Source organism: Falco cherrug, chromosome 2 (genome assembly GCF_023634085.1).
Source record: "Falco cherrug isolate bFalChe1 chromosome 2, bFalChe1.pri, whole genome shotgun sequence".
In the NCBI taxonomy this organism is placed as follows: domain Eukaryota; kingdom Metazoa; phylum Chordata; class Aves; order Falconiformes; family Falconidae; genus Falco; species Falco cherrug.
In genome coordinates this window covers 69,047,462-69,074,301 of record NC_073698.1, presented here as the reverse complement: position 1 = coordinate 69,074,301, position 26,840 = coordinate 69,047,462, and the positions used below count along the sequence as shown (strand labels likewise).

At 39.9% G+C, this 26,840-nt stretch overlaps 1 protein-coding gene across 10 annotated transcripts; it reads left to right on the top strand.

Moving 5' to 3' along the window:
* Positions 1–363: 363 nt before the first annotated feature.
* LOC102060155 (interleukin-1 receptor type 1) lies at positions 364–26,840 on the top strand. 10 transcript variants are annotated; one of them, XM_055701521.1, is made up of 15 exons: positions 364–449; positions 1,822–1,902; positions 2,214–2,303; positions 2,389–2,578; positions 4,123–4,392; positions 5,448–5,514; positions 7,147–7,378; positions 9,396–9,582; positions 10,656–10,830; positions 12,004–12,069; positions 16,105–16,225; positions 19,068–19,255; positions 20,810–20,953; positions 22,010–22,174; positions 23,693–26,840. In XM_055701521.1, exons 6-15 carry the CDS (start codon positions 5,454–5,456, stop codon positions 24,067–24,069), a joined length of 1,716 nt encoding a protein of 571 aa, XP_055557496.1. In that variant the 5' UTR covers positions 364–449; positions 1,822–1,902; positions 2,214–2,303; positions 2,389–2,578; positions 4,123–4,392; positions 5,448–5,453; the 3' UTR covers positions 24,070–26,840. The 10 variants fall into 10 exon arrangements, with proteins under 10 accessions (XP_055557496.1, XP_055557497.1, XP_055557499.1 ...); XM_055701523.1 differs by having other exon boundaries at positions 391–444; XM_055701525.1 differs by lacking the exon at positions 364–449 and adding an exon at positions 664–992.

The window sequence follows — 26,840 nt, the reverse complement described above, 5'->3', positions numbered from 1 at the left end:
GGGGACGCTGCTGCCCACACAGCGCTGAAGCCAGCTCTGCCGCCTTGGGATCGCAGCCTGACGGGGAACTAAAGCCAGGCGTGGCGGCTAAAGGAAGTGGGTCGATGCCGGAGAAAACAGGGTTGGCTCGAACTGCGGGGAGATGCCCCAAGGCAGCCGCGAGGGCCAGCTCGCCGCAGCCCGGTGCCCGCACGCCGTCGGGGTCCGTGGGGTCTGGCCGCCCGGCTGGGCTCCCCACAGACACTCAGCACCCGCTGATGGGTGAAGGAGCCGGCCGGGCCCCACCGCCGCCAGCGGGACGCGGGCCGGCCCTCCCGGGGGGCGCAGGCGGTGGGGCGGGCCGGGGGCGGTCGCTGGGCGGGCCGAGGCGGGGCCTCCTGCCGCTCTGCCGCCTGCCGTGTGCCGCGGGCTGGGCCGGCCGCCGGGGCAGGGAAGCGGACGGAGGTGAGGTAAGGGCGGCGGGGGGGGGCGGCGGCGGCCTCGCTCCCTCCCGGGGCGCCGCTCGGCTTCCAGCGCCGCCGGCGTGACTGGGGGGGCGGCGGGCGGCTGGGCTTTTCCTCCCCTGCGTGTCTCCCGCCGCTCCGTGCCCCGTTCGCCTTGCGCTGGGCAGCGCGGGGTGCGGCGGAGGCGGGGATCGGCGGGCAGGTAGGCTGCAGTGCTGGGGGTTTGCCCCAGACCAGACCCCAGACCCTGGGCTCCTGTTAGTGCCGGGCGTGTGCTGAGCCCGTTTGTTGATGCGCCGTGTGTTTGCGCCTTCCCGCTACTTCTGCGTTGCCGGGTTTCCAGTTTTTTATGGCACCGAAGAGCTTCCTTGGAAGTAATTTTGTATTTTGCATTTGTGCCTGATTCCTCGTTGTGTATTGCACGATACGAACCCTGTTAGAAAGCGTGGAACAAAAATGAAGACTGTAGGAGTGCCTAACGCTACCACATTTTTTAAAGTTTTTGTAACAGGAAGCAGGATAAAGCCTGGCATAAATCTTCTTGACCTGGTAAAACACCACAGAAACTGTTCGTTGCACAACCGTGATCAAACAGGGGCTCTTTTTTAACTGTTTTGTATGATGACACGAGCAAAGCTTTGGTTGAAAGAGATGCCTGCAGAGATGTTGGTATTGAAACCTAGTGAGGAGCTGTGCTGCCAGTCCTGGGGCTGTGCTGGTCGCATCCGAGGTGGTGCTGGGCACAAGTACCCTGGGGAGCCACAGCTCGGTGGAGGGAGCTCTCTGTTAGAAGCAAGCTACTGAGCTGAATCAAGGTTCCAGTCTGTTTCCAGCAGCAGCTCTTCGAGAGTTTTCATCAGGGACTCGAGCAAAATGCTGGATGGGATGTAGCTTTCTTCTTCATACATTTGGCAACTGCACGTTTGTTTGACTTGGACCATTTGAGTGTGCTTGGATTCTCAAAAAACAAGTTGGAGTTGCTAAATGAACACGCTTGCCTGTCATGTAGATTGTGAAATTGAAGTGCTGTAAAAGCTGAGAAACTGGCATCAAACTTGCACACAAGTTGTTTTATAATGCAAAATCCTTAAATCAGATATTTTAAATTATTCCTTAAATGAGAAATAACCGTTATTACTTTTTTTATAAACAATATTGCTGACTTCCTCCCTCTCTCCTCAAGAGCAATACATTAATTTTTTTAATACTTTGCATCCCTGTGGTTTTGATGCATACGGTTTTATCTGCATGAGCCCAGCTGGTCTTTTTAAATGCCTCTTAACTGTTCTTTGAAAATGTTAGTGGAAAAGTAATAACGTGCTTTGGACTTAAATAAGAAATATTCCACACTGAAGTCCACATTGCTTTATATTGACAGGTATCAGGAGCTGAAATAACTTACAAAGTCTTCAAAGCACCGACTGCAAAATGAGCTCCTTCCACTCGTTGCTGAAAGGAGGTATTGTTTTCAATTGCTTTGAATATGATAAGATCACTCCTTTAGAGGTCGTTTGGATGTTCTCATTGCCTCCGCTTTGATGGGAGGTGTTATTAAGTAGCTCTCCACTGTATTAGAATCAGCCAGTAGTGGCCAGTTATATAGAGCTACACTTACCCATATTTATTTCCCCCTGCCTGCCCCCTTCTGTGCTTTGGTGAAAACTGAGGCAGTATCTGTAACAAACACTTTGTTCTGATTCAGATTTAGAGTGGTTAACTTTGTCTCAAAGTTGAACTGGAATTTAGCTTATAAAGATTTAACTATTGCAGGCTTCTTTGTGGATATTCTTCTTTGATTTCTGTGACTTCATTTTGATGTAGCTTCAACAGAATGTCTGAGATAATGGGCTTTCCTTAAAGGTATGACTTTTCTGTAGTCCTGCAACTTGGAGTATTGTCTGGAAAGGAGGCATTTAAGGACTAAAGTTTGTGGTCATCATTTCAGTGTCAGAATACCACAGTGGATAGCCAGATCTACTTCTAGAGGGTGTTTGTGCGTCATTTTGTGTGACTCTGCGTTTATGCATGCCCCTGTAAAATGATCAGCTGCGTTTTGTTTATATATTCCGCATATTACATGGAAACATGAAACGAGGAAAGTAGGGGCCTTGAGGAAGTGGTGGACTTGAAACAAGGTATAGTCTGTTAGAAATTTTATCTTGCTTTTCTTTGGTACCCCAGTAGGCAGCTTAACAGCTTACTCATGTCAGCAGGAGTAAGCACAGCAAGGAATAAAGTGTGCACTCTATGAATTGTGGTGGGTTAAAACTTGTCTTAGTGGTTGCACTCTGGAGCAAGTGGCTGTACATGGATTTGGTTCTCCACACCCTCCCAGCTGCATTTCAATGAAAATGTATTGAAGTTTTACTTAAAAAGTTAATGCAGTGCTTTCATATAGGTATGCTACCAAATTGGGGCACTTTACACCTCTATGCTATTAAGCTGTTTACAGAGATGATAGTGAATTGCCTTTGAACAACAATTTTTGTGTTCTTCTGCATGGCTCAAAGGCTAAGGATCTGTTGGTCGCCTTTGCTGTAATGAGTCCCCATAGGCAGTGATCAATACTGTAAAGCTACTTAAATTAACAGCGACATGCTGATACACAATTGAGGGGCTTAGATGCTTTCCATGCTACTTCTTTGAATGTTTTTTTCATTGCGTTGGCCTTTCCAAGGGTCTGTCATGCCCATGTATTTCTAAATTATTTACAAGTAAAATCTTTTAAAAATTGGAGACAGAAAATTTGGAAAACAAAATACAGTTGTGTGTTTTGCACAGCTTCCTGAAGGACAAGTTTGCTAATTCTGCTGCCTGCAGACTTGGGGACCCAAAATGTTTCTAAATCTGTTCTTATGGCATTTAAAGTTGGCACTGTGCCTAAGGCAAGTAGAAGGGCAAATTCTGTGAAGATGGACATCCTGAAAGGAACAGAATGTCAGTATCTTAAATCAGGTCCACATGTTTGCTGCTGCATATTTCTGGATCTTGGTAGTGTTTCTCTGTACATTCTGCTTAAGAAAAAGGCTAAAAACCTTATGTGGTCACTTGAAACCATACTGACCAGAGTAGAAATGGTTAATATACAGTGAGGTATTGCAACTACAAAAGCTAGAGGCTTCTTCCCTTCTTTCCAGAGTTTTTAAGCTTTACCATTGCAATATTTGAGGGGGGGTGTGTGTGTGTGAATTTTGAAAGAATAGAACTTTAAAAAAGTTGAGCTTTAGCATACAATATTAGGAAGACATCCACCCTTGGTACTGGAGACCAGTAATGGGAACAAAATGTAAAGCTTAACCTGTTGACTGCTTAGTTATTCTTATCTTTCCCTAAATTTAAGTATTCTTAGTTTCCTTTTAGTGGTTAAATCTGACTTACAGAGTGGCTACTTATGTCTGGTTTTGTTGCTTGCTTGACACCTGTGTAATGTTATTTTGGTTTTGACAGAAACTTCATTTTCCAAAGGTCTTTGCTAGAATTCTTGGTCAATTTCATTGCAAGTTTTGTGGTTGCTCTTTTGGTTTAGGTCATCTCTCTTGTGTAGGCAGAGAATGCTTTTGCTGTACGTTTAGGATATCTATAGAAGATTTAGTTTGGTATGTGTATGCTGCTATCCAAATGATGTGTTTTGTAAAATCCTGTTTTCCCCTTCTCCACTCCTCTTCTCCAATCTTTACAGGTAAACTGAAACTCCAAGAATGATGATCGGCTTATTGCCACATTACAGGAAAACCACATGCAAGGCAACTAAATAACGGCTATGGTATGAGTGCTTTGTCAGATCAACTGTTCAAAAGAAGTGCATACTTGGAGGCTGTTATATTGAAGTGTTGAACTCTGCTCTGTGTGTCCCTCTCTGCTACCGGAACACTTCTGCATATGAAATGTTTCAAAAGAAGGAGCTGCTGTGGCTTGTTTGTCACTGAAGTGAACTACATTGGATATAAAAGTAAGTCAAGGCTATGTGTGTTTTTCAGGGAATACCATCTCAAATATAACTAGGACCTGTGCAATGAATGTTTTGCAATAGACTGCTGTGTGGGAAACCAGATTGCTTTGGAGTGAGAGGCAGCAGCATGCAAAATATTCAGGAACTGAGGAAAGGCAAAACAGCTAAATGCAGACCTTAACCTACAAGGAGGTGTCAGAAGAGAAAGGGGTTAAGCGTTTGCCAGCTGGCTGACAGTAGAGGGCTTGGGAAGGGCTCTGGTGACATCTTGTCAGGAAAAAGGTGCCTCTGAGAGGGGGGAGCAGGACTTGGTTAAGCTTTAGAGGTTTCACGGAAGCCACTCGTGGGCCATGAGGGCAGCAAGTGTCTGTTCAGTCATGTCTTTGAAAGCTGCAAAGAAGACCTGAGGTGTGTAGTGAACCTACAGTTCTTGAACATTTTGTTTTGTGTCTGACCACAGCAATTCATATTAGCTGCGGTTTCCACATATTTGACTTTAGATGCCAATCTTAAGTGCTAGATCACACTGGAATTACAGTGTGCTTGTCATCCTGCAAAGAACTACAAGCTGATTTGCTCTTAAAAGCAGCACTGCCTCAACTGCACAAGAACAGTTCCAAGAACAAAATCTCATACATCTCTGTGACAGCGTCTCTTGTAAACATGTGGAAACAGGAATAGCTTATTCTAAATTATACAGTATAGCTTAATTTACTGTACGCTAGCATAACTTGTCTGTGCTAAAGGGTTGGAAATTTTTTTTTTTTGGCTTAACTATGCTGACAAAAGAAAATTACACTTTATGCAAGAGTTATTCCAGTAGAAATTTGGAAAAATTCCAATAGAAACCTGAAAATTGAGCAGCCTTCTGTGGAGGCTAACAGTTGCTGTAGTTGAAATCTTCAAAGGGTGGGGCTAAATTACCAAACCCATTTTTCCCTCCTCAAGATGACTAATGATTCTCCTGATTTTTTTAAAGAGCAATGCAGGGTGTAGAGGACAGTGCAACTTGAACACTCTTACCACACTAATGGAAAAAAAATTGTTCTTTGCAGCAAAAGATGACATCTACATTTTTGCTCATTGGTCATCTCATTCTACTGATACCTGTGTTCAGCGCTGGTAAGTTAAATATGTTGCTGAAAATATCATTGAAAAAAAGAAAACCTGCAAGAGAGGAGTTGTGTGTATTTAGTAGAAATGAGTTACTGAAAGCAAATAGTGGATTTGGGGTTTGTTTTTGCTTCAGTATATTGAAGATATGCTGAATGCCTCTTGGATTAAACTTGCACTGGGGTTGGAATGGACAAATTGACATAATTATTTTAAAATCTAGCCACATAAATTTAGGGTACTGAGGATTTGACTAGCCTCTCCCTGATTCCTATGAAGAAAGTCCAAAGGGATTGGCTTCCCTGACTTAAGTTTAGCTGTCAAATGCCTTCTTTAAGAGATATGCTGTAGCTCTAGTCCCCAGAGCAGTAGGGCTCAGTTTCCTTTGCAATTAATCAGTAATGTTTTTAGTGGCAGATGTAATTTTTCAATAAAATTTAGGGCTACGTAAATGAGTGATGCTTGACTTGCTGCTCTTGGCATAAGCAGTCTAATGTTAATGTCACTGAATCAATTTAAGCTCTATAGGGACCTACTTGGAAATCTTTAAGTTAAGTGATAGGGGAAGGTGGTGGTACTGGAAAGATTACCGAAGACTTTTTTTATTCTGAAAGTGAATACACTACCTTTGTATTTATATGGTCATTCAACAAGATCTGTAAAATCAGTTCAGTCAGATGTTTTGCATTTTCATAGGAATTCAGTGTTGCACATGCATGCCAAAGATTGGAAGCTCCTAAAATCTGCTTTATAGCCAGGTGGCCTGCTCTGTGCTAAACTGGTATTCTCCAAGTAGTTTTCACTTGCAGATTTGGGTTCTTGATGACTTCTTGCAGTATCTGTCCTTCTTTCTCTGGTATTTTTTGGCTGATGTTTAAAAAACTGCTTGCTAGGCTGCATGATTGCATCTTGTCAACTTGTTACACAGCCATAATATAAAGTTCTGTGTATGCTCACCTTTTACGTGTTACTCAAAATAATGCTCATAATTTACATGGCCTTCTGGATAAATATATCAGAAATCACAAATGTAGAAGGAAATAATACATTATAGTCAGGACTTCTTAATGTAAATACTGTGCCCCTCCAAATTTCCTTTGTATTGTGACATGCTGGTTCCCAGACTTCTTTGATGTGTTAAGGTCTTGATCTCCTTCCATACTGTCTTGTGCTTCAGTTTGAAAACCATATATTCCTCCCTCCCCAGTCCCACCTCTAATTTGTTTTTGACCCCACAGTCATAATGGCCTAGTATCTACCTTAAGAATCTGATAATTCTGCAAAAGTACTAACATGTTCAAATAAAAAGGACATGACAGGTGAGTTGTGAAGCTTGTCTTGCCTGGTGAACCCCATGTGTCGTCTTATACCCAGGTTGCACTGAGGCTTACCTGTGCTTGTGGCTGACTACCTTTATAGAGGGAGGCTGTGGCTTAAGCTTTGTAAAATGTGTGGTTTAGATCCTCAGCCAGAAGGTACTTAAACAAAAAACGGTAGCCTTGCAAAGTTTTAGTGTTAAATTATTTCAGTAAGTTTATTTTCTAGATCTGTGTAGCTTGGAATGGGTATTAATATAGTTCTAAAACATAAAAATATACAGATTAAAAACACTGATAATTTTTTTCTTATTTTTTTAAATAGAAAAATGCATTATTTGTGATCACTTTGTGCTTGTTGGAGAGCCTATAGCTATTAGTTGCCCAGTAGTTACATTGCCAGGACTTCACTCTGATTACAATCTGACGTGGTATAAAAATGGTAGTCCTACACCAGTAACCACAGAGACACACGCCAGGATCCATCAGCGAGAGGGCTTGCTTTGGATTATTCCTGCAATGCTGGAAGACTCTGGACGTTATGAATGTGATGTAAGGTAAGGAAGGGAGGAGGGTAACAACTGGGTTGCTGGTGTTTACTAGTGTGATAATATATTTGCGGAACTTGAGTGTACAGAATTTTTTAGTTTGGGTAGAGAGCTTAGATCAGTTAAAAGCACACTTTTTTTTGTTTCTGCATGCTGCCTCTTTCTTCTCCCCCTACCCCGTAGCATTGCAAAAGTGGTTCATACAGAAGACTCTTTGTCTTAAAGCATGATAATATTAACAAAGGTCTGTGTGGGTTGTTTGTTGTGTTTGTTTTGGATGGAGTGTAAGGTCACAGGCGAAGGTCTTAACTGCTTCAGCTTCTTCTTGTTCAGGTTGCTGTTTGATACCGACAGATCAGAAGAACATTTTGGTTTCTTCAGTGGACAAGGTTAAATGGAAGAAGGATCCAAGAGAGGCAAACTATATTTTATGCAGTATCACAACATACAGACTTTCTGGAAAGTGTAGCAACTTTTTGGGAATTCTTTTAGAAATTTACAAATTAAAAGGCAGAAAACCATTCTTATGTTTTATTTTAAAACATTGCCAGATGTTACTGGTCAAAAATTGGAATGCATGTGAAGAGCAAAGCAAAGTGCTGGACAGTTTAGAGACAGTGAAAGTAATGCGTCCTCAGTATTGCTCAAAAGATCAGAGTGCACAGAGAGGAAATAAAAGAATAGATTCTTTTCACATCTTCAGTACTTTAAAACTCTTGCTTTATTTACAGCTTGATTAGTGCACTGGACTTCACTGCTTCAGGTGGTCAAATCTTAATTTATAATGACTGAAATTCACTGTATGCTTAACAAGAAATCAGTTTTGGGAAGACACAGGAAAATTGTTTATTTCCTCATGGTCTTGCCACAACACACTGAGTCAACTCAGGCTTTTTGGGTGACCCCAAATTTTAGTAGACTGTAGTTATGCATAGTGGTGTGCATACGGTACATGTTATGCTGAAGGAGTTTGGGTTGCAAACGTAGTAACAGTGTTCAGAAAAAACTTCCAGTGTCGCAGGCCTTTGCACCTTCCTGCTCCAGAGTTGAAAATGAAACTAATGAAACTAAACCTGGAAGTTGGAAGTAATGTAATCCTTTCAAAGCCTACCCAGTTAAATATTTTTAATTTAGTCTTTCTTGCTATCATTCTAGAAACTCAGGCTGTGAGATATGTTCCTGTGGGCACCTCACATGCTTGGCTTGCATAATGTCAGCAGGACAAAAAACTTGCTAAAAGTTCAGTTGTGTTAACCGTAGGCTATATTTTATGCCCCAGTCACTTAAACCTTAATTACAGAACTTGTCAAGGTACAGTATATAGAAGTTGAAGCCAGGACTGTCAAAACATGCTGTTCAGTCGTCTGCAATCTTCTCCCTTAGCATAGCATTGAGAAATGAAGAGATCACCAATGATTTAATAGAGAGTATTCCTTTACTTCTGGCATAAGCTTCTGGTTTCTAGTGCTGTCTCTCCTCTGCAGAGCTACTGTACCACAGGTTCTTGTGAGCTCTTGGTGTGATGTGCTTTCACATCGATATTGTACCTTGATGTATATGTTATTCAAAAGCTCTGTCTCTTACAGCCTGTTTTTCTTGATATGTCCTTCCAAGGAGTGCTGAGACAAACCTGTCTTGTGTTCATTTGGCACCAAGGGTGTTGCAGTGCAAATATATTTTGGGTTACCCTGCACTACTGTGTGTTGGCAAATTGAAAATGGCAAGGGTGGATTGGTGCTGTGGGCTCTGTAGAGTGTCAGAACTGAGAAGTCCTGGCATTGCTTCTGGTGCTTCCAGAGCAGACCCCACTTCTCCCAACACAAAATCAGAGCTTATTCCCATCTCTTGGTCTGGAACAGGGGGTGAGGAGCTGAGGGTGGTGTTTAAGAGCTAGGGCAGATGTAGCAGGGGTGTTGAAGGCAACGCTGGTGGAGGTGCTGAAGTCCCTCTCTATAAACTCCCTGACTTGCTGGGAGCAAGGAACCTTATTGTTAATGACCTAACTTGTCTGCTGTTCTAATTACAGGAGCTTTAACCACTCGAACAAAAAAACTATACATTTAACCGTTTTTGAGAATGATAACGGTTTGTGTTTTAATGGCAAAATGAAGTTTGAACAAAAAGTGACGAGCACAAATGCTGGAAAGATTATATGCCCTGATCTAGAACATTTTACAGATGAAGATAGTCAGCCTGAAGTACACTGGTATAAGGTATTGTGCATGTCTATTTCAGATATACAAGATAAGAAGTATTTTATTTAGAATGTGTTATGAAGCACCTGTGAAAGGCAGCTTTTGGAAGGGAAGGTTTATTTTCTTTACAGTTTGAGTAAGGCATCTATCTTGCTATGCTATTGGGGAGGTATAAGGAGGTATGAGAGGTATATTTTAGAAAAAGTTGTCCATTTTTGGATTACAAGTTTTTTTGGAGTCAAAACCATGTGTTTTGATTTGATTTGTGAAAATCTAGTTTATCCTTTGATTATTTTATGTAGGTAAGAAATTTGCAAACTTTTCCTTAAATACAATGAGGAAAAATGTTTCCTTAAATACAAGGCTCTGTGTAATTATTTAAGTTTTGCAGAATATTAAGGTTTTCCTTTCTGTTGTTCATGGTGTGATATTCTTATGTTTCTTGCTCTGATTCTGCCAAAATACTCTGTAGACTATGCAACCTTAAAACTGTGTGTTTTGTCCACATTAATGTGAAATTCTAAAATAATTCAATTTTTAATTCTGATTTTGGTATTAAAGTAATTTACATGAGCCTGTACATGTAAAATAACCTTGGTGTTGCATCTGTAAGTCGTCTTTTGAGACTAAGTGATCCTATGCCGCTTGTAAGTCAGGGAAGAGAAGGAAGTTTTTCACTGTATTTGTATTGCCACAGAAATGGTAATACACCCAACAGCATGAGGCACTGCTACAGCAGTTCTCATTTGTCTCAGTGAAGTAGGAATGGAGGCACGTATTCTCAGAAACTCTGCCTCAGTAACTTTTATTACACCTGAGACAGATGACTGTCAAGTTATTAAATTAAGGCAGTGTACTAAAACAAAGCATTTGAAAACTTAAAGGACTGATTGCAGTCATTTTTAAAAAGTGCAAATGCGGCAAGACATCATCAGGCCTCGTGTTAGAGTGTAGTGATGCTTGGATAAGAACTCGCATCATGGCTTTAATCAGTATTTGGCAAGTATTTTAATGATCAGTAGAGTTCAGTAACTTACTTAATTACCAGATTATTAGTTCCCTTAAATCACAGGTACTTTTGATATATTTAGGAGTGTAAGCCTGGATTTCTTGAAGACAAACGACTTTTTTTGGCAGAGGGTGAAAATGCTGTCTTGATTTACAACGCAGCTGTACAAGACAGAGGAAACTACACATGCCGTATGGTATACACATATATGGGAAAACAATATAATGTTTCACGAACCATGAGTCTAGAGGTTAAAGGTGAGTGCACTGAGGTTATTCTCTACTGATTTTGGCTTTACTATAAGTATTTGTATGCAGGCATAAACTATTTGGCATGTTACTTTTCAGCTCTGTGGAATTAGACTTGCAAACCTTCAATTATTTCCTGAATGTAAAATTAAAATACAATAATGCATGTTGATACCCTTGAGCATTGCTTCTGGGAAAGAATTGTCATGGGAAAACAGGAATGCAGGGTTAGGAATGAGAATTAGAAGGAAGCACTGGTTACTGGGGAGTGTGTGGGTGGGTTTTTTGCTAAAACAAATAATGCACCATTAAATTAAATAAATGAAGAAAAAAAAAAAAGAGGAAGTTTTGCTGAGACCACCACAGTGAAACACCTGCTTGTGGCCCTGTTGGTGAACTTGCTTACAAAGTTCACTGGAATCTCAATTGATGGGAAGGGAGATACTATAAAAATTAAGAAATCTTCCTCTGGAAAGCATTGGCTTACTCTTGGCACTTGGTTGTGCTTTTCTGCACACAGGACTCAGAACTGGCTGTTTCAGTCTCCCAGTACTGTCAGTTATTGGTGCAATCATTGTGATTGCGTCTTTGTAGGCAGCATTGCTGATGACCTGACCAGTACCATGATAGCAGTCCTATCAGGAAAGTTGGCTGGAGGTAGTGTCCATCTTTTTAGATTAAATCAAAATTCTGACTTAAGATAGGTGATACAAGAACAGTGCGTTGTTAGCAGCAAGTCTATATTGTGCAGAATGATACAATTGCAGCTCAGTTTTAAGTGTGTGCTTGTTTAGTCTTTTACTTAAATAGATAGTCACCTGGTCTAGGAGGTCATTGATATAATCCCCTTTCTGTTCCTTATCCATCTCTGACGAAGTTAAACACATCTTTTACTTTTGTTGTTGTTCTCTGGTTTTGTATTACTTCTATATCAACTGGCAGTAAATTTGAGATTTTTTTTCTAAGTATCTTTAGTGTAAACTAAAGCCTTTTGTTAACATGGAAGCTAAAATAGAATAATTTGGATAGAATACAGCAAACCTTATATTTTCTGTTGTAAATACGAAACTGGTAGTAAGTAGGGCACTACAGCAGTACCAAACCCATGTAAAACTGTCAGCTGAAGGAGGCTGTAGAGCTGCTCTTGCCTGAAAATTATATTTTTCTCTTTGTTTCTGTTAGAAGGACCACTGCAGGTGATACCAGAGTTTATTTATCCAAGGAACAATACAATTGAAGTAGAACTTGGTAAGTAGTGACTATTTAAGAACTCATTAACACTCAGTAAAAAGCTCATGGTCTTTCTGAAACAACATATGAACGGTTCCTTCCACTGACTTAAGCAAGACGGGGAGATAGGCACGTGAATTAAGGATATCTGGAAGACAGATGATAGAATGATTCCCACAAGTAATTTGCAGGGGGGAGTAACGGTGCCTAAGATTGGAGTCTCTTGACCAGCAGTGTCAGGTGGGATGCATTTATTTTTTTAATTATTGCCATCTGTCCTTTGTACCACTTCTCAGTGTCTATGTCTTGACATACCCTCAGTACCTGTGGAAATATGGTTACATATATATAACATGTTAGGATAGTTACTAGTTGACCAGTTCAGTAGTTTTTCCTCCTGTATGTTTCCTGTCTCCCTTCCCCCTCCACAACCTGGATTTTGTTCCTCGTTCTAGGGTATTAAAAGGTTTCAGATACTAATCTTTTATAAAACAATGAGCTGCTAGTTGATGGATATCCCTGGTATTGTTTATCTTGGAAATTTCTTAAATAAGGGATTCTGGATATAATGAATAATTTCTTCCCAGTGAGGACAGTCATGCAGTGCAGCAGGCTGCCCAGAGAAGCTGTGAAATCTCTGTCCTTAGAAGTTTTGGAATCTGCCTGGATAAAGCTCTGAGCAGCCTGGTCTGACCTCAGAGCTGCCCCTCCTTTGAGCAGGAGGTTGGGCTAGAGACCTCCCAAAGTCCCTTCCAGCCTCAATTATTCTGTGAATCTAGGGACCAAGTACATGGTATGAAGGTTTTTTTCCTAAGCAAACATATACATGTTTAGATTGCACCATATATTGGATAGAGTTGTGTTCTACTAATGTAGTCCAGAAGAATGGGTTTGGAGCTGCTTGAACTGTAATTTTTTTTCCTTTTTTTGCACCAAGGGGAACTTTTTCAAAGAAAGTATTTGATTAAAAAGGGCATTAACTGATTTTGGAGAAGTGTGACTGACTTATTTCCTAGTACAGGATCTAACTGATTTTGGAGAAGTGTGATTGGCTATTTCCTAGAACTTGCTAGTACAGGATCTAAGCTGTTTTGTAATCTTTTAAGGAAGGATTGTTACCAACCTAGATCATTAGAGAAGCTCTGAGGAAACTTTGTGTTGGGGCTCTGGCACCACATGGGAGCTGAGGCCAGAGCATTGTGGGTTATTCTTACTCATGTCACACTGATGGTAGTCTCACATAACACAGCTACTTTTGCTTCTGCTTTTTCTGACTTTGAGCTTGTAACTACTGTGTATGTCAGGTGTTCTTTTCTTATGTTGAGGCTTCAAGCTTCTTTTCCCATGATGTGAAACACCTCGTCTGGCCCAAATCCTAACTTTGAGTATATGGTGTTAAACTGAACAACACTGAAGTACTGCTGGGTTTTGCGGTTTGATTTTGTTTGGGGTTACTTTTTTTGTTGCAGTTGTTCTGAGTCTCGGTTGTTTGAATTTTTTATTTTTATTTTTTTTTTTGACCTCAACAGCTTGTGAAAGATTCCTCATTCTGAACTTGCCAGGTTCTGGTGAGGTTCAGTAGATATTAATCAGAATAATGAATGAGCTTTAATAGAAATCATGTTCCTCCAAAGTCCGGAAGGCTTCGTTTTAAACAGTGGGAATATTCAGGTTCTGATACAAACAGTATTATTTTATAGACTTACAGTCCTGCAGTCTTCAGATGGTTATTTACTTCTGTTGGAAATACTTTATAATGGCTCAGTAGCTGCTTCTTTTCTGGTTATTGCATCTTCTCTGGCTTCATTATAATTACATGCCTGAAAAGAAGCTGTATTTGTGTTTTTTCACTAATAAGGAAATTTGTTCACCAGATCTTAGGCTGAAATAGGGAGACTTTCCACAGTCTTTTTTTTTTTTTTTTTTTAAACCTCACACAACCCTCATCTTTATGTGTGAAAACTTTCCTTTTTCTTTGTAATTGTAACTGTGAAAGAACTGAACCAATATTATGGTGGGGCTTCCCTGTACTGTATCTCCCACCCACTAAAACATCATACAGGTCTCATCCCCAGTTCTGACTGGTAATTAGTTATTACTTCCCATTTAATTCAGAAAAACTCTTACCAATGCAGCCTCTACTCAGAAGGAGCCTGATCTGCACAGGCCCTTAAAAAGCTTTTTAATTTACTGAAGATATCCTTTAGGTTTTTCTTAATCCTTGATAGTACTTGCTGAGAAAATGGAGAATTGAGCAATTATTAGGCCAGGGGCTGCCTGTGACTCAGCCTATATTAAGATGTGTTATGGGACAACTTGTTTTAGACTCCTTATTTTAGAATAGCTTTTGGTCCATATTTGTTATGGCTTGGATACGGCATTAATTAGAAGTTGCTGATATATTATTGGATGCCTTAGGCCAGCTAAGATGAACAAACCTTGATTGCCTTACAGACATGAGGAAGGCAGGAAGGCAGTCCCATGTGAGACTAGGAGACAGAAAGCCTCCACCCACAAAGTGGGATTATTGTGGCTACTGAAGAACTACAAATGATGCCCTACTACAGGGGGACTATTTAAAGGAAGTTGGTGAAGTTTTTTGCTTTGTTTGGGGTTTGGGTTTTTTGCACTGCCATTCAAAAGTAGTATTCTCTGTCTGGTTCCTTTAATGGGATGCTGGGGAAAAAAACAAACAAACAAACAAAAAAACCCCACAAAACTTTGCTCCTATTAAATACCTGGCTGTGGGGCAGAATCTGGAAACACCTGCATGAGCATGAAAATGCCTGTAAGCTTTTTGCATGAGAAATGGCAGGAGAAGTTTGTGTAGAAACTTAACAGTACATTTGTGAATGTATGGAAATGGAAGATTTGAGGTTTTTTTTTTCCTTTAGAAGAGCTGTGCAATGCACTAAACCACATCTTTAGAAAAATTCATTATTGTTGTGGAAGGACATGAGGAAAGAGATTGGGGAGTATCTGCAATTTCTGTGTGAACTCTTGTTCAAGTTACTGCTTTGCATGTGAGCTAAAGGTTTATTCCATACTTTTGATAGAGACTATCCCTTGGTGGAAGCATCTAGATCTGATGTGGTTCTAGGAGACGAAACACTGAAATCTTTACATAGGTGAACTGAGAGCCCATCTTCTCCTATCAAATCATAACTTCCATGGGTAAAATACAGAAGGAAAGGACTCCAAGAAGGCTGCTTACCTTCCTGTAAGTGGAGCTCTCTGAGGTACAATGGCAATAAATATAATCTGCAACTTGGTTTGCTTTCTTAATACTGAGGCATTCTGTAAGGTCTGGACTCTTGGTGGCAATGGAGCTGAGTGACGGGTGAGCTTGCTCTGGGAGCAGAGTGTGAGAGTATCCTGAAACCATCCCAGTGGACAGTGTTGGCCAAAGACTCTGATCTGGAGTAAAGATATGCGTGGTCACTGAGAATGGGATTCAGCTCTAGGGTGTAGTTGTCTACACATGAGTGTTTGCATATGAGCTAGGGTCCTTAATTCATGCTATAATCAATGGGGGATCAGTTCAGTTGTCTACATGTGGATGTCTAGTCCTGTTTTGGGTGGTCCGTCTACTCTAGCAGTGCAGGTTTCTTGAAGATCTGGAGTTCTATCTGCCAGCTCCATATGGATGCCTTGGATGCTGGAGAGCATATCAGATGTCACCATACTATGTACATGCACTTGGTTTGAGCCCTGGAGATCTTTCAGTGGAGTCTAGAGAGTCATTCAGTTGATAAGGTCCAGGTGTCTACTTTAATGTGAGTAGACTTCAGCAAAGCTGAATGATGTTACTAGCTTAGACATCTAGCTGACATGTAGACATGAACATTTAAGACACCTACATTTGGGGTGGAATTTATATCCAGACCAGAGACACCCAAGTATGGATTACTGATGGATGAGGTTTAAGGACTCTGCTTTTTGTAAGGTAAGTGGGGTTTTACATATCCCTCCTTTTCCCAGCTGTTCTCCAGTCACTTGATCCTGCTTCTGTTACAAGACTTTCAACTGCTGTATTTAATTTTTTTTTTGTAGGCTCTCATGTAGTTATGGAATGTAATGTATCAAGTGGCATAAATGGCTTTATTCCATTCTGGCAAGTTAATGATGAGGATGTTGATAGCTTTGACAGCTCCTACAGGGAACAGTTCTATGAGTAAGTATCCTTATACATTGAATTGTAAGTGCATTTGTAGGTGAAGTAATCTGCAGTAATTTGCAGCGAATTCACCAGCAAGTTGACTACTAGTCAAATGTCAGTAGTTATGAAAAGACCGATTAGAAGTCTGCATCAAGTACATTATATTCTTATTGCTTGGTTTAAAAAAAAACACAAACATTTTATTAGAAATATTGATGTCTGATACAAGTGTAATGAAACAGTTATATGTAGCTTTTTATAATGCTGTTGTGAAATATAATTTTGTAAGGCTTATTTATGCATTTGTTCTTCTGCAATCCTTTTTGCTAATAAAGTCTGCCATCTATCATTAATATGGGAAGGATAGATTGTTCCAAAAAAAAATAATCACCCAGCTTATTTTTATTTGTGAAGTTGGTCCTTTTCTACATACAGGCAACAGCTGCTAATCCTCAAGAACACAAAGCAGAAGCTCTTGTTACAGGACATTTAGGGGCTTTTTTTATGTTCAGGAAAATTAAACACAAATTAGGCTGATAAAACCAGCAATTTGTTCAAAAGAGTGGGACCTTTGTTATTCAGCGACTGGTCTATGCTGTGGCAGAGTGTGGATGTACTGTTTGCTTTGTCATTTTATCAATCACCGCTGTCAATATAACCCTTAAAATGTGCTGCAAAGAAGAAATTAATAAAAAAAATAATCTTAGCTGGTCAGTTCACACTCATGCAGAAGCATTGCCGTCTCCACCAAGTGCCATCATGAGTGCAAAGTATGGCTAGAGAGTTACGTCACAGACTGCTTTTAAAATTACCTTTTTCATTCATCTGTGTCTGGCTTCCAGAAGCAGTCGTATTTCCACTTTGTCCCCAAGTTCCTTTAGCGGGAATTATTACTTTCATTATATACTTGGTTGTTTGTCTATAAATATTCAGGCCTCAGCTTGTGGTCTCTAAGGCACAACTAAGTCCGTTATTCTTTAGGGCATGAAGTTTCTCAGCGTCACCAGTTTAGACACATGTGCAACTTTGTGTAGCTATGTTTAAAGTTTTAATAACTGCAGCTCCTGAAACCAACTTGGTGCTGCTATTAAACACGTCTTCCTGAAAAGCATTTAATATATTTAATTCAAAGCAATTATCTTGAAAATTTTTGGCTTGCTTGGAAGCGATCTCCATTTCTAATCGCTACCTTGCCTGATAATTTTCCTATGCCAGAGATGGAGATGTGCAAAATACATCCTGTGCAAGTGCTAATTAGGATTAATAGTTCAAAGCAAGTTAGCCAGTATCAGAGAAAAACTAAATTAATTGCAATAATAATGTTTTATTTTTAAAAACAGTAGCAATTTCTCAGCAATTAAATTTGTGGAGCATTTGCTAGTAGAAAACCACATTGTAGGCATGGCCAACATTATGGACTTGAGGCTTACACCTGGGAGGTAACTCTTTCTCTGCTGGGAAGAAAGTTAAAATTTACTAGAACAAATCTGAACATGTTACAAAATGATGAGGTTTGTAATGGCATCCCATGACAGAAATTGCTGGCAATTATTTATGTAATAGAAACTGGTTCTTCAGGATGTTCTGCAAAATTAGTTTTCCTAAGTACTCCAGGTGACATCACTTTAGTACATAGAGTAGGATGCCAGTTTGTAGGTACCTTCCTACTGTGGCCCCTCCCATTTTATACTTTTAAATCTACCTTAGAGCAGAACCGTATTTAGCAGGATAGCATATTACATCTCCAGGCTTCTTGTGGCAAGAGATATCAGATATGAAGACAGTATCACCATGTTTGTTGTCATTTGACACCAGGGTCACCCAGCTTTTGTGGATTTTGTTCATCATTATTTCCCAAGTTGGTTGGTGCCATTGACTGTGGACAATGTGGGCTTGGTCAGTCTGTTAGTATCCTTAGAAAGCTCTCTGCTTCATCTTTAGTATAAACAATCCTGGAATAGTCTTTTGTTCACAGAATCATTTAGGTTGGAAGAGACCTCTTGAGATTGTCCAGTCCAACCCCCCCCTGCTCAAGCAGAGTCAGATAAAGCAGGTTGCTCAGGGCTGTGTCCAGCTGGGTTTTGAATATCTCCACAGGTGGAGACTTCACAACTTCTCTGCGCAACCTGTTCCAGTGTTTGCCCACCCTGACAGTGAAAGTGTTCAGCTGTCAGTGGGCACTACGGAAAGGAGCCTGGCTCCTTCACCCCTCTAGCCAGGTATTTACACACATTAGTAAGATCTGTGCCCTGCTCCCGAGCCTTCTCTTCTCTAGGCTGAACAGTCCCTGCTCTCTCATATGACAGGTGCTGTGCTCCCTTCCTCATTTTCACATGTACTGGTCCCTAGTACATCTTTTGTACTGGGGACCCCAGAACTAGCCCCACTACTCCAGGAGTGATCTCACCAGTGCTGAGTAGAGAGGAAGGATCATCTCCCTCGACCTGCTGGCAGCACTCTTCTTAATGCAGTCCAGGATTCCTGGGGACTGGTTATTCCTCCTCAGGTGCAGAATTTGCATTTTGCTTTGAGATTTATTCGGTTCCTGTCAGTCCATTTCTTCAGCCTATCAATGTTCCTCTGCATGGCAGTATGACCCTCTGGTGTATCAGCCGTTCCTTTGAGCTTTGTACCATCTGCAAAACTGCTAATGGTGCACTCTGAACGACCCGGCATAAAAACCCAACAACCCAATGTGCATGGAAAATGCCGCGTCACCTCTGGTCATGAAGCTGTTTGTTACAGGGGTGATATTTACTGTGCTTTACTGGCTTCTTGGGTTTACAGAGGTAAAAAATGAATGCTCTTGTATTTGTGGATAGATGAACCTATCTCATATTAAGCACTGATATTTCAGTTTCTCTACAGATTTTCCTTTTTACCCTTTTTTTGATGACAGAGAGGGGATGCCTCATGGACTTGTTGTATCTGGAACAAAGTTTAACATTTCAAAAGTGGAAATAAAGGATTATGCTTATAAATTTTTCTGTCACTTTATATATGGCTCTCAGCATTTTTCAGCCTACATCAAACTGGAACGCCCAGGTAAGAGATCTCATCCTGATAAAATGGTGATAAATGACGCTTGCTTCTCAGTTTGACAACACCCTACTTAGAGCTAGAGTTCTGTGATGCACCATTATGCAAGTGGGCAGTGCAGCTCAATACCTTTTGTTGTGATTTTTTTTTTAATATATTCTAAGCAAAATTAAAGAAAAAGAGCTTTGTCTTCCCTCATTCGGTGTTTTAAGAAACATTAATGAAAGACTTCAATTGATTTGAAGCAAGTTATGAGACCTCAGTGGAATACTGTGCTTCATTTTACACACTTGTACTTAAAGAAGCATGTGGATCAGAGGAGATCATGTGTCTAGGAGAGCAGTGAAAATGGCCAAATCTCTGAAAGAGCTGAGGGGAAGACATAACTAAGTGTGGAACAGACTGTCAAAAGGACATGAATGTATATGTAGACCTGGTTGTCCACTCAGTAACAAATAATGGGTTCAGATTGCCAGGAGAAAGAAAAAAAATATATCTATAAAGTAGGAGAAACTCTTAACAGTGATGTTAGTGAAAGAATGAAATAGATTGCTTGGAAAGGTTGTGGACTTCCCATTACTGATAAATGCACTGTGTTATCACCTTCTAGATAGGTTCATGCATATTGATTGGGGGCATCTTGACACTTGTTGAAGACCCCACTCTTGCACTCAGAAACAAGGATAAGTTTGACCTATTGCTGACCAGCATGAAATTTTCTTTTTAGTAGGTTAAGTTAAAGGTAAGGCTAGCTTTAAGAACTCAAATGCAAGGCTGAAGAAATTAGCTATTTTTGTTTAAAACCAGATATCAGATGTTAAAAGTGCCCATTTTTAATTTTAATTTAGCTGCAGAAGAGCTTCTGGTCTATTGAGCTTGTATTGAGCTGGCTTTGTCAACTGTGAGCCAGTCCTTTGACAACTGTTATTCTCGAACTTTAACTGGCCACATTGTAAACAAATAATTGACTGAAGGTGGATCTGAGCTCTAGCTTGTTGCCTAAGTTCTTCATAAAGGTTGTCAGGGTAGGATTTAACCTCAGAAGTCCTTTAATATGTGTGAATTAAAAGATTCAGTTTGTGGAAGGTGTATGTTTTAAGGACAACAGATCTGTTAAGGACAACAAATTAGTAGGTTCAATGACAGATCTTCAAAGAGGTTAGAGGCAACGGAAAGCTGTTTTTTCTGGGGAGAACAGCATGGCCAGGAAATCACTTCCCCACCTCCAACCTTCTTGCTTTCTGACTGATAAAATTTTGTACAAGAATTCTCATTCTACTGCTGCACTAGAATATACATCAGTATTTTGGTGTTTCAGCTGAAGAGTAGCCTTATTTGTCACATATATCTTTTCTCTGAAAGAATAAAGCAGACTTATCAAATAATAGTATTTGCAGAAAGCATACACGAAAAAATTCAGTCCTATACATTAATTCCTTTAAAAAAATACTTTAATGACTGAACGATTCTGAACATCTCTTTTGTCTTTCTTTGGTTCTAGTGTATAACTGTGTTTTGTTTTTGGTTTTTTTTCCCTCTTCTTATTTAATTCTACTACAGCTCGGAACATTCAGGGTTACTTAATTGGAGCGGGAGTTTCTTTGGTGTTTTTAGTATTTTTTACTCTCTTTATCTACAAGATCTTCAGAATTGATATTGTGCTTTGGTATCGGGACTCCTGCCATCCCTTCCTCGGTAAAAAAGGTATGTTTGTGTAACAGTGCTGTGCGCTGTAATGAGCCTCCACCTTCCCTGGCAAAGCAATGAGTTAACCTCATGGAATATGGTTGGTCTTCCTTGAGAGTTCTGAAAGGATAGCTTGTTTTTAGGATGTTTAGAATTACTTCAGATAACAAAAGCATCTACAGGGGAAAAATCAGCAACTTTGCAGGAATCCAGTACTATTGTTCCTTTCCCTGAAGACCCACTTCAGTGGTTTGAATGCTGTTCTGACAGCAGTTGTTCAGATTTCTTTTAATTACTGTTCTTACAGAAAGGAGTAATACAGTGGAATTGTTTGGTATTTTTTATTTGCCAAAAATGAACCAGGACAAATCTCATTTTCTTTTGTTTTCCATTTGAAGGCACTATTGATTATCTTATTTTCTGTAAATTCCTGGCATTCAGAAAAATGTTGCTAGGAGTGCTGTCTGTGAGAGTATGCTGAAATATGGGTCATTCCAAGCATCTGAGAGGAGGTGCATGGCTAGAGAAACAAAATATTTTCTAGAGGTACTGAGGTTCTGTTAGATTTCTTTGAAGTCTTTAAAATTTAGTCTTTCTGAAAAGTTTGTTCCAAAATGTCTAATACAATTCAGAACTTGAAATTTGCCAAATACTTTGTTTTTGTTTTCATGTCTAAATGGTTGCTGTGTTTTGACATTCCAGGTTACAAAAAAAGACCTATGAGCTATATGGCAGCTGGACTTTTTAGGGTTTCAGTTGTACTACTGGAACCAGTATTTTCCAGATAACTCAGTGATAGCATTTTTTTTATTTAGAGTTCAAAAAAGAATATTCAAACCTACTTGATTTTGCAGGTATCTTTTGCCTATTCAGATCCTGAATACTGAATTCTAGAAGGCTTGATTCCACAAATATTTCAGGCTTAGTATAATTATACGTGCTTAGATAATAGCAGTATTAGGACCAATGATTCAAGTGAAAAAAACCCCAGAGTTTAGAGACTTATTTGTTTGCTTTCTTGCTTTACTGTCTTTAGAATACATTTTTATATTACTCTTATTTCTCACCCTTTAGTTTCAGATGGGAAGATCTATGATGCTTACGTTCTGTATCCAAAGAACGGAGAGAGCTGCTTGTATTCATCATATATTTTTGCTCTGAAGATACTGCCAGAGGTCTTAGAAAGACAGTGTGGATATAAACTCTTCATATTTGGGAGGGATGATTTACCAGGAGAAGGTAAGCTCTCTGAAGACAAATTACATTTGAGTTTTCTCACTGGCAGCTGCAAATACAACTCAGAAACAGACAATCAACCAGATGTGATTCTAAGTATCTCCTACCATTGAATGAGCTATGATTTTCTTATTCTCTTTGATGGAGAATGAGCAACACAGCACTGGGTGCTCTCATGAATCTGTTTATGTCAGACTTTCTCTTGTCATCATTTAGCTCTTCCAGGTGTTGGGTTTTTTTCAATACCTGGCTAGTCTAGACATCTGGAGATGGAAAGATGCTGAGGGGAAAAGGACTTGCAATTGTGGCTGTGAATAATGACTAATGGCAGGAAACATGGAAAAGAAGATCTTGTGAGTGGTGTGAAAAGAGCCTGTTGCTTTGAGGTGCCATTTGACAGTATGACGTCTCTACTGTTTCGTTTTCATTTGTTCTAAAAATTGCTGTCAAAACAGCAGGATGCAATAAAGGGTATAATGGATGCTTAGATAGTGCAGGTGGAAGAAAAAGAATACAAAGCAACACTAAGTTATCTGGAGTGATCAGCTGTATCAAAGATTACTTGTCCCTAGTGAAGGTTCTTACAAAGCATTGCCTTTCTTGCAAGGCTTTAAAAACCTTGTGGAGGTTTCCTATGTGTGCATCAAATTGAAATTTCTAGCATCGGACACTGAAAATTGCAGTGTCTGTCCCATCGACTGCTTATGTGGGGTGAAATGGTGAAAGTCTGAATCCTTCCTGGTCTTGTGACTTTATTCAGTCTCAGTATTATCTTTTTAAATTTGCAGAGCAGGCCCTAAATAGAAGTTTGTTTTAAAAAAAAAAAAAAAAAGAATTGTGAACTAACCTACATGAGGTTGTATATGGATTTTCTTTTTATTTTCTTTTTACATCTAAGGCCTTTGGCGGTGGTTTGAGAAGGAAGCATTCCCTACAAAGTAGAATCTAAAGTGCTGCTTTATTTTTCCAGCTTGAAAAAACGCAATCATCTATTCTCAGGGTTAACCCATATGTTTTTTGTGTGGTATTTACCTTGTTTTGCTGTTTTGGAACTAGTTGTATGGAACACCATTGAAGTGATGATTCTTTGCTTTCTCTTCCACTTACCTGTAACAAAAAATGGTTAAACAGTTAAACATATCAGAGCAAGCTGTTCAAGGAAAAAGGTCATAGTTTTACCTAGGCCTGTGGTTTTGGAACTTGTGTTTTAGCAGTTGCACCTATGACAGTAATAAAATGGCATTAGCAAGATTAGTAGTAGGTAGATGATAACTTTTCTCTGTTTATGCAAAACAAGAATATAGACATGCAGTCTGATGGGGTCAGATTGTGTTGCATTGGCCAAACGTCTACTTGTTGGCCTGGCCAACGTAACTGCTTGCATGCTCTTATCCTGTCCCTATTTGTGAGGTAAAGTGTATGGGCCTAAACTATCAAGCAGTGAATGAACCAGCTGCAAGATGCTGGTAACAAAAAATAGAAACATACAGCCTTAATTTTGCACAACGTTTTTCTCTACAGCTGTGATCAGCGTCGCTGATGAAAAAATCCGTCAAAGTAGAAGAGTGATAATTGTCTTAGTACCAGAACCTTCGTGTTACAGTATTCTAGAAGATGCATCTGAAAAGCAGCTAGCCATGTATAATGCCCTTATTCAAGACAGCATTAAAGTAATTCTTATTGAACTTGAAAAAATACACGATTATGCAGCCATGCCAGAATCCATCAAATATATTAAGCAAAAGCATGGGGCTATCCGATGGAATGGAGACTTCTCAGAAAGGTCTCACTCAGCAAGTACCAGATTCTGGAAGAAAGTGCGCTACCACATGCCATCCAGAAAAAATGGATCTTCATCAGGATTGCATTTGTTACCAAAGGACTTTAATTCTCCCTAAATAACAAAAGAAAAATGACACTTAATAACTAATTCAGTTCATGTGGTTGGTGATGGAATGATTGAAGGTCATATGTATCTGTTTTGTGCCAACCATCTTGTCCAATTTTTTTGGATTGATGGTACTACAACTTCATCTACAGATGTGAATCGTTTTCTTCCGGCCAGATCAACAGAATGCCTTGAAATGTCATCAATAGCATAGTGATGACATGGAAACCATGTAGGAAGTACATGAGGACTTTTCCAAGAATTGCACTGTGATTTGATGGAATTCTTTTGGTATTAAAAATGGAAGGGAAAAAAAAACCCCTTATCAAAACCCCAGAGAAGTTGGGGTTTGCAATTAAAGGTTGAATATGAAGGGAACTATGGTAATTATAATTGTGATATTACGTAATGGGCGTGGTTGATGCCAGTACGTTTTTATTTTATTTTTTTAATGAAATGACACAAAACTTTTCTTTGTTACAAGTTTATTACTTGCCTTATACAGTTTGCTGAAAGATAAATCCCCCGTGTTACTGCACCAGTGTGTTACTGTTCAAAAGGTAAGAAACAATCTTAGCCCCCCGAAAGTGCTATTGAACCTGACAAAGCATAAATACCCTTCTGTGATCTTTTTTCTGTTTTAAAGAACTGTACCATTTAGTCACTTGTCCCATGCAGACATCAGAAATATACCATTGTAATGCAGTACTGAATCAAAAAAATTAATCTCCAGGGAATCTTTTTCCCCAGTTAAATAACTGAATATATTTGTTCTTATTTTACCCAAGTGGAACAATGAGCTAATGACACAGACTCTCTCATGGGCAGTACAGAATGGCTGGCTTCATCTGCCTTACCTTAAAGACCAGATCAAGGGGCTTCAGGGCACCCACTTCTCATGGGTCGCTGTTGCTGAAGGAGAACAGGTCTTCCCTCCTGTTCCCAGCCAGGGTGCTTGTTTTAGCCTTTGTCAACTCTGAAAGCTGAAGGTGGCTGAACAGACATGAGAGAAATCACTCTTTTTCCCTGGGATAGTTTTCTTGGAGCTTAGTGAGTTTTATCTGGTTCCTGGAGGGTTCAGAGTGCAATGGGGGATGAAAAGGGGTGGTAGAACCATGCCTTTTGGCTCCAGATGTGTTTAGAAAATAGCATTGTTGCTCAGTACTTTAGTTAAAGTGAGAGGGAGAGATGCCCTGTGTTCCCCCTTGCTTGCTTTACTGCGCTCCCCCTGCCCTGATGATGTAAGGAATCTGAGGTGACTGTGTACTGAATTTGACAGGGGCTGAATGAGTCGGGAGATGTGAGAGCCAAATTTCCTGTGCTTTTCAGTCTGTCCTTGAAAGTTAGATTTTTAAGTTATGAGATCTAGTTGTATGTGGAAGCTTCAGAATTTGACTGTTACTGCCTTTAACTGCTGATTGCAACTCTGAATTCCTATGTGTGTCCTATCGGCTTCTCTCTTGCAGCACCTTTTGTTCTACCATTCAAACTCCAATCTAGCTTTTTCCGTGCAGCTCCCTTATCTTGGAAGAAGCAACTTACTATTGCAAAACTCCATCACATCCCAAGCAGTCCCTGAAGGCTGTTGCTAATACAGTATTAGGCAGAAATTCTCCCTTTGAGTTGGTCCTTTGATAGCTCCACTTTTTCATCTGAAAAAACTCATGTTCTGCATCCTTCAGAATTTGTCTACTCACTGTGATGCTTCAGTGTTGGCTTTTTCTTCTTTCATGGCTCAAGCATTTATCTTATGCCTCCATCCTCAAGCAAACAAAACTGTAGTGTGAGGTGCCATCTCATGGAAGAACTTCCCAGTGAACGTGGGATGGTGTGACCCTTGTCTTCTGCCCAATAAGTTACAAAACAAATGGAAATAGGTTCCTCTCCCACCTAAAGTGCTTTAGTTACCTCTGTGTATGGTGGAAACTTGAAACCTGCTTCTGAGAGACAGTGACTTTTGAACTTCGTGAGTTGCGTGTGTGTTTGGTCAGAATGGAATAAAAATCTTTTTATTTCAGGATAGGAGGGAAAAAAAGTGCATTTGAAATACCAGGCTATTTCAAAGTGTTATGGTACTGGAGTTTTATTGATGAATGTTATGTATGTATAGAATAATGCACATGCTTATATTCTGTTCTCATTCTGTGTTTTAGTCAAAGACAGAAGTGTCGAGGGAGGATTAGTTCTGGTCATGAACAACCACATTCACTTAGCTGTTGCACAGAGTCCACTTTTAAATATGGTGTGTGTTCAGTGACAGCCTGTTGTAGGGTAGAAGAGCCGTGAGATCTACCTGAAGTTACTGAGATCCATCTGAGCAAGGCTAATTGTTATGGTTCATGTCGATAAAGAATTTAGTAGGACAGAAGCTGTAGTTTGGTCACAGAACTCTTCTGTAAGAAGATCCCTATATCAAATGTGAAGTCTAGATACTGGAAGTATGGTATTTGTACTCTCAGGGATAGGGTATAATACTGACTTTGTGCTTCCACCTTGACAGCTCACAGTATGTGGGCCAGCCAACAGAGTTCCAGTCACCTCGGGCCTCCTGAATTATTTTTGCTGACTGGACTAGATTGAATGAAAAACTGCTACTTATTATCCCTGCCTTTAGGGATAGGAAAGTTTTATTTTACTGAGCCAAAATACTGTTTTTTACAAAAATGTTTGTTCCTTTTGATATATTTATACAAGTGATGCTAAAATTGTCATGTGTGTTATGTAAAGACACTTTGAAGAAAGGTCCATTTCTTTATTCAATAAAGACACTACATACTTTTT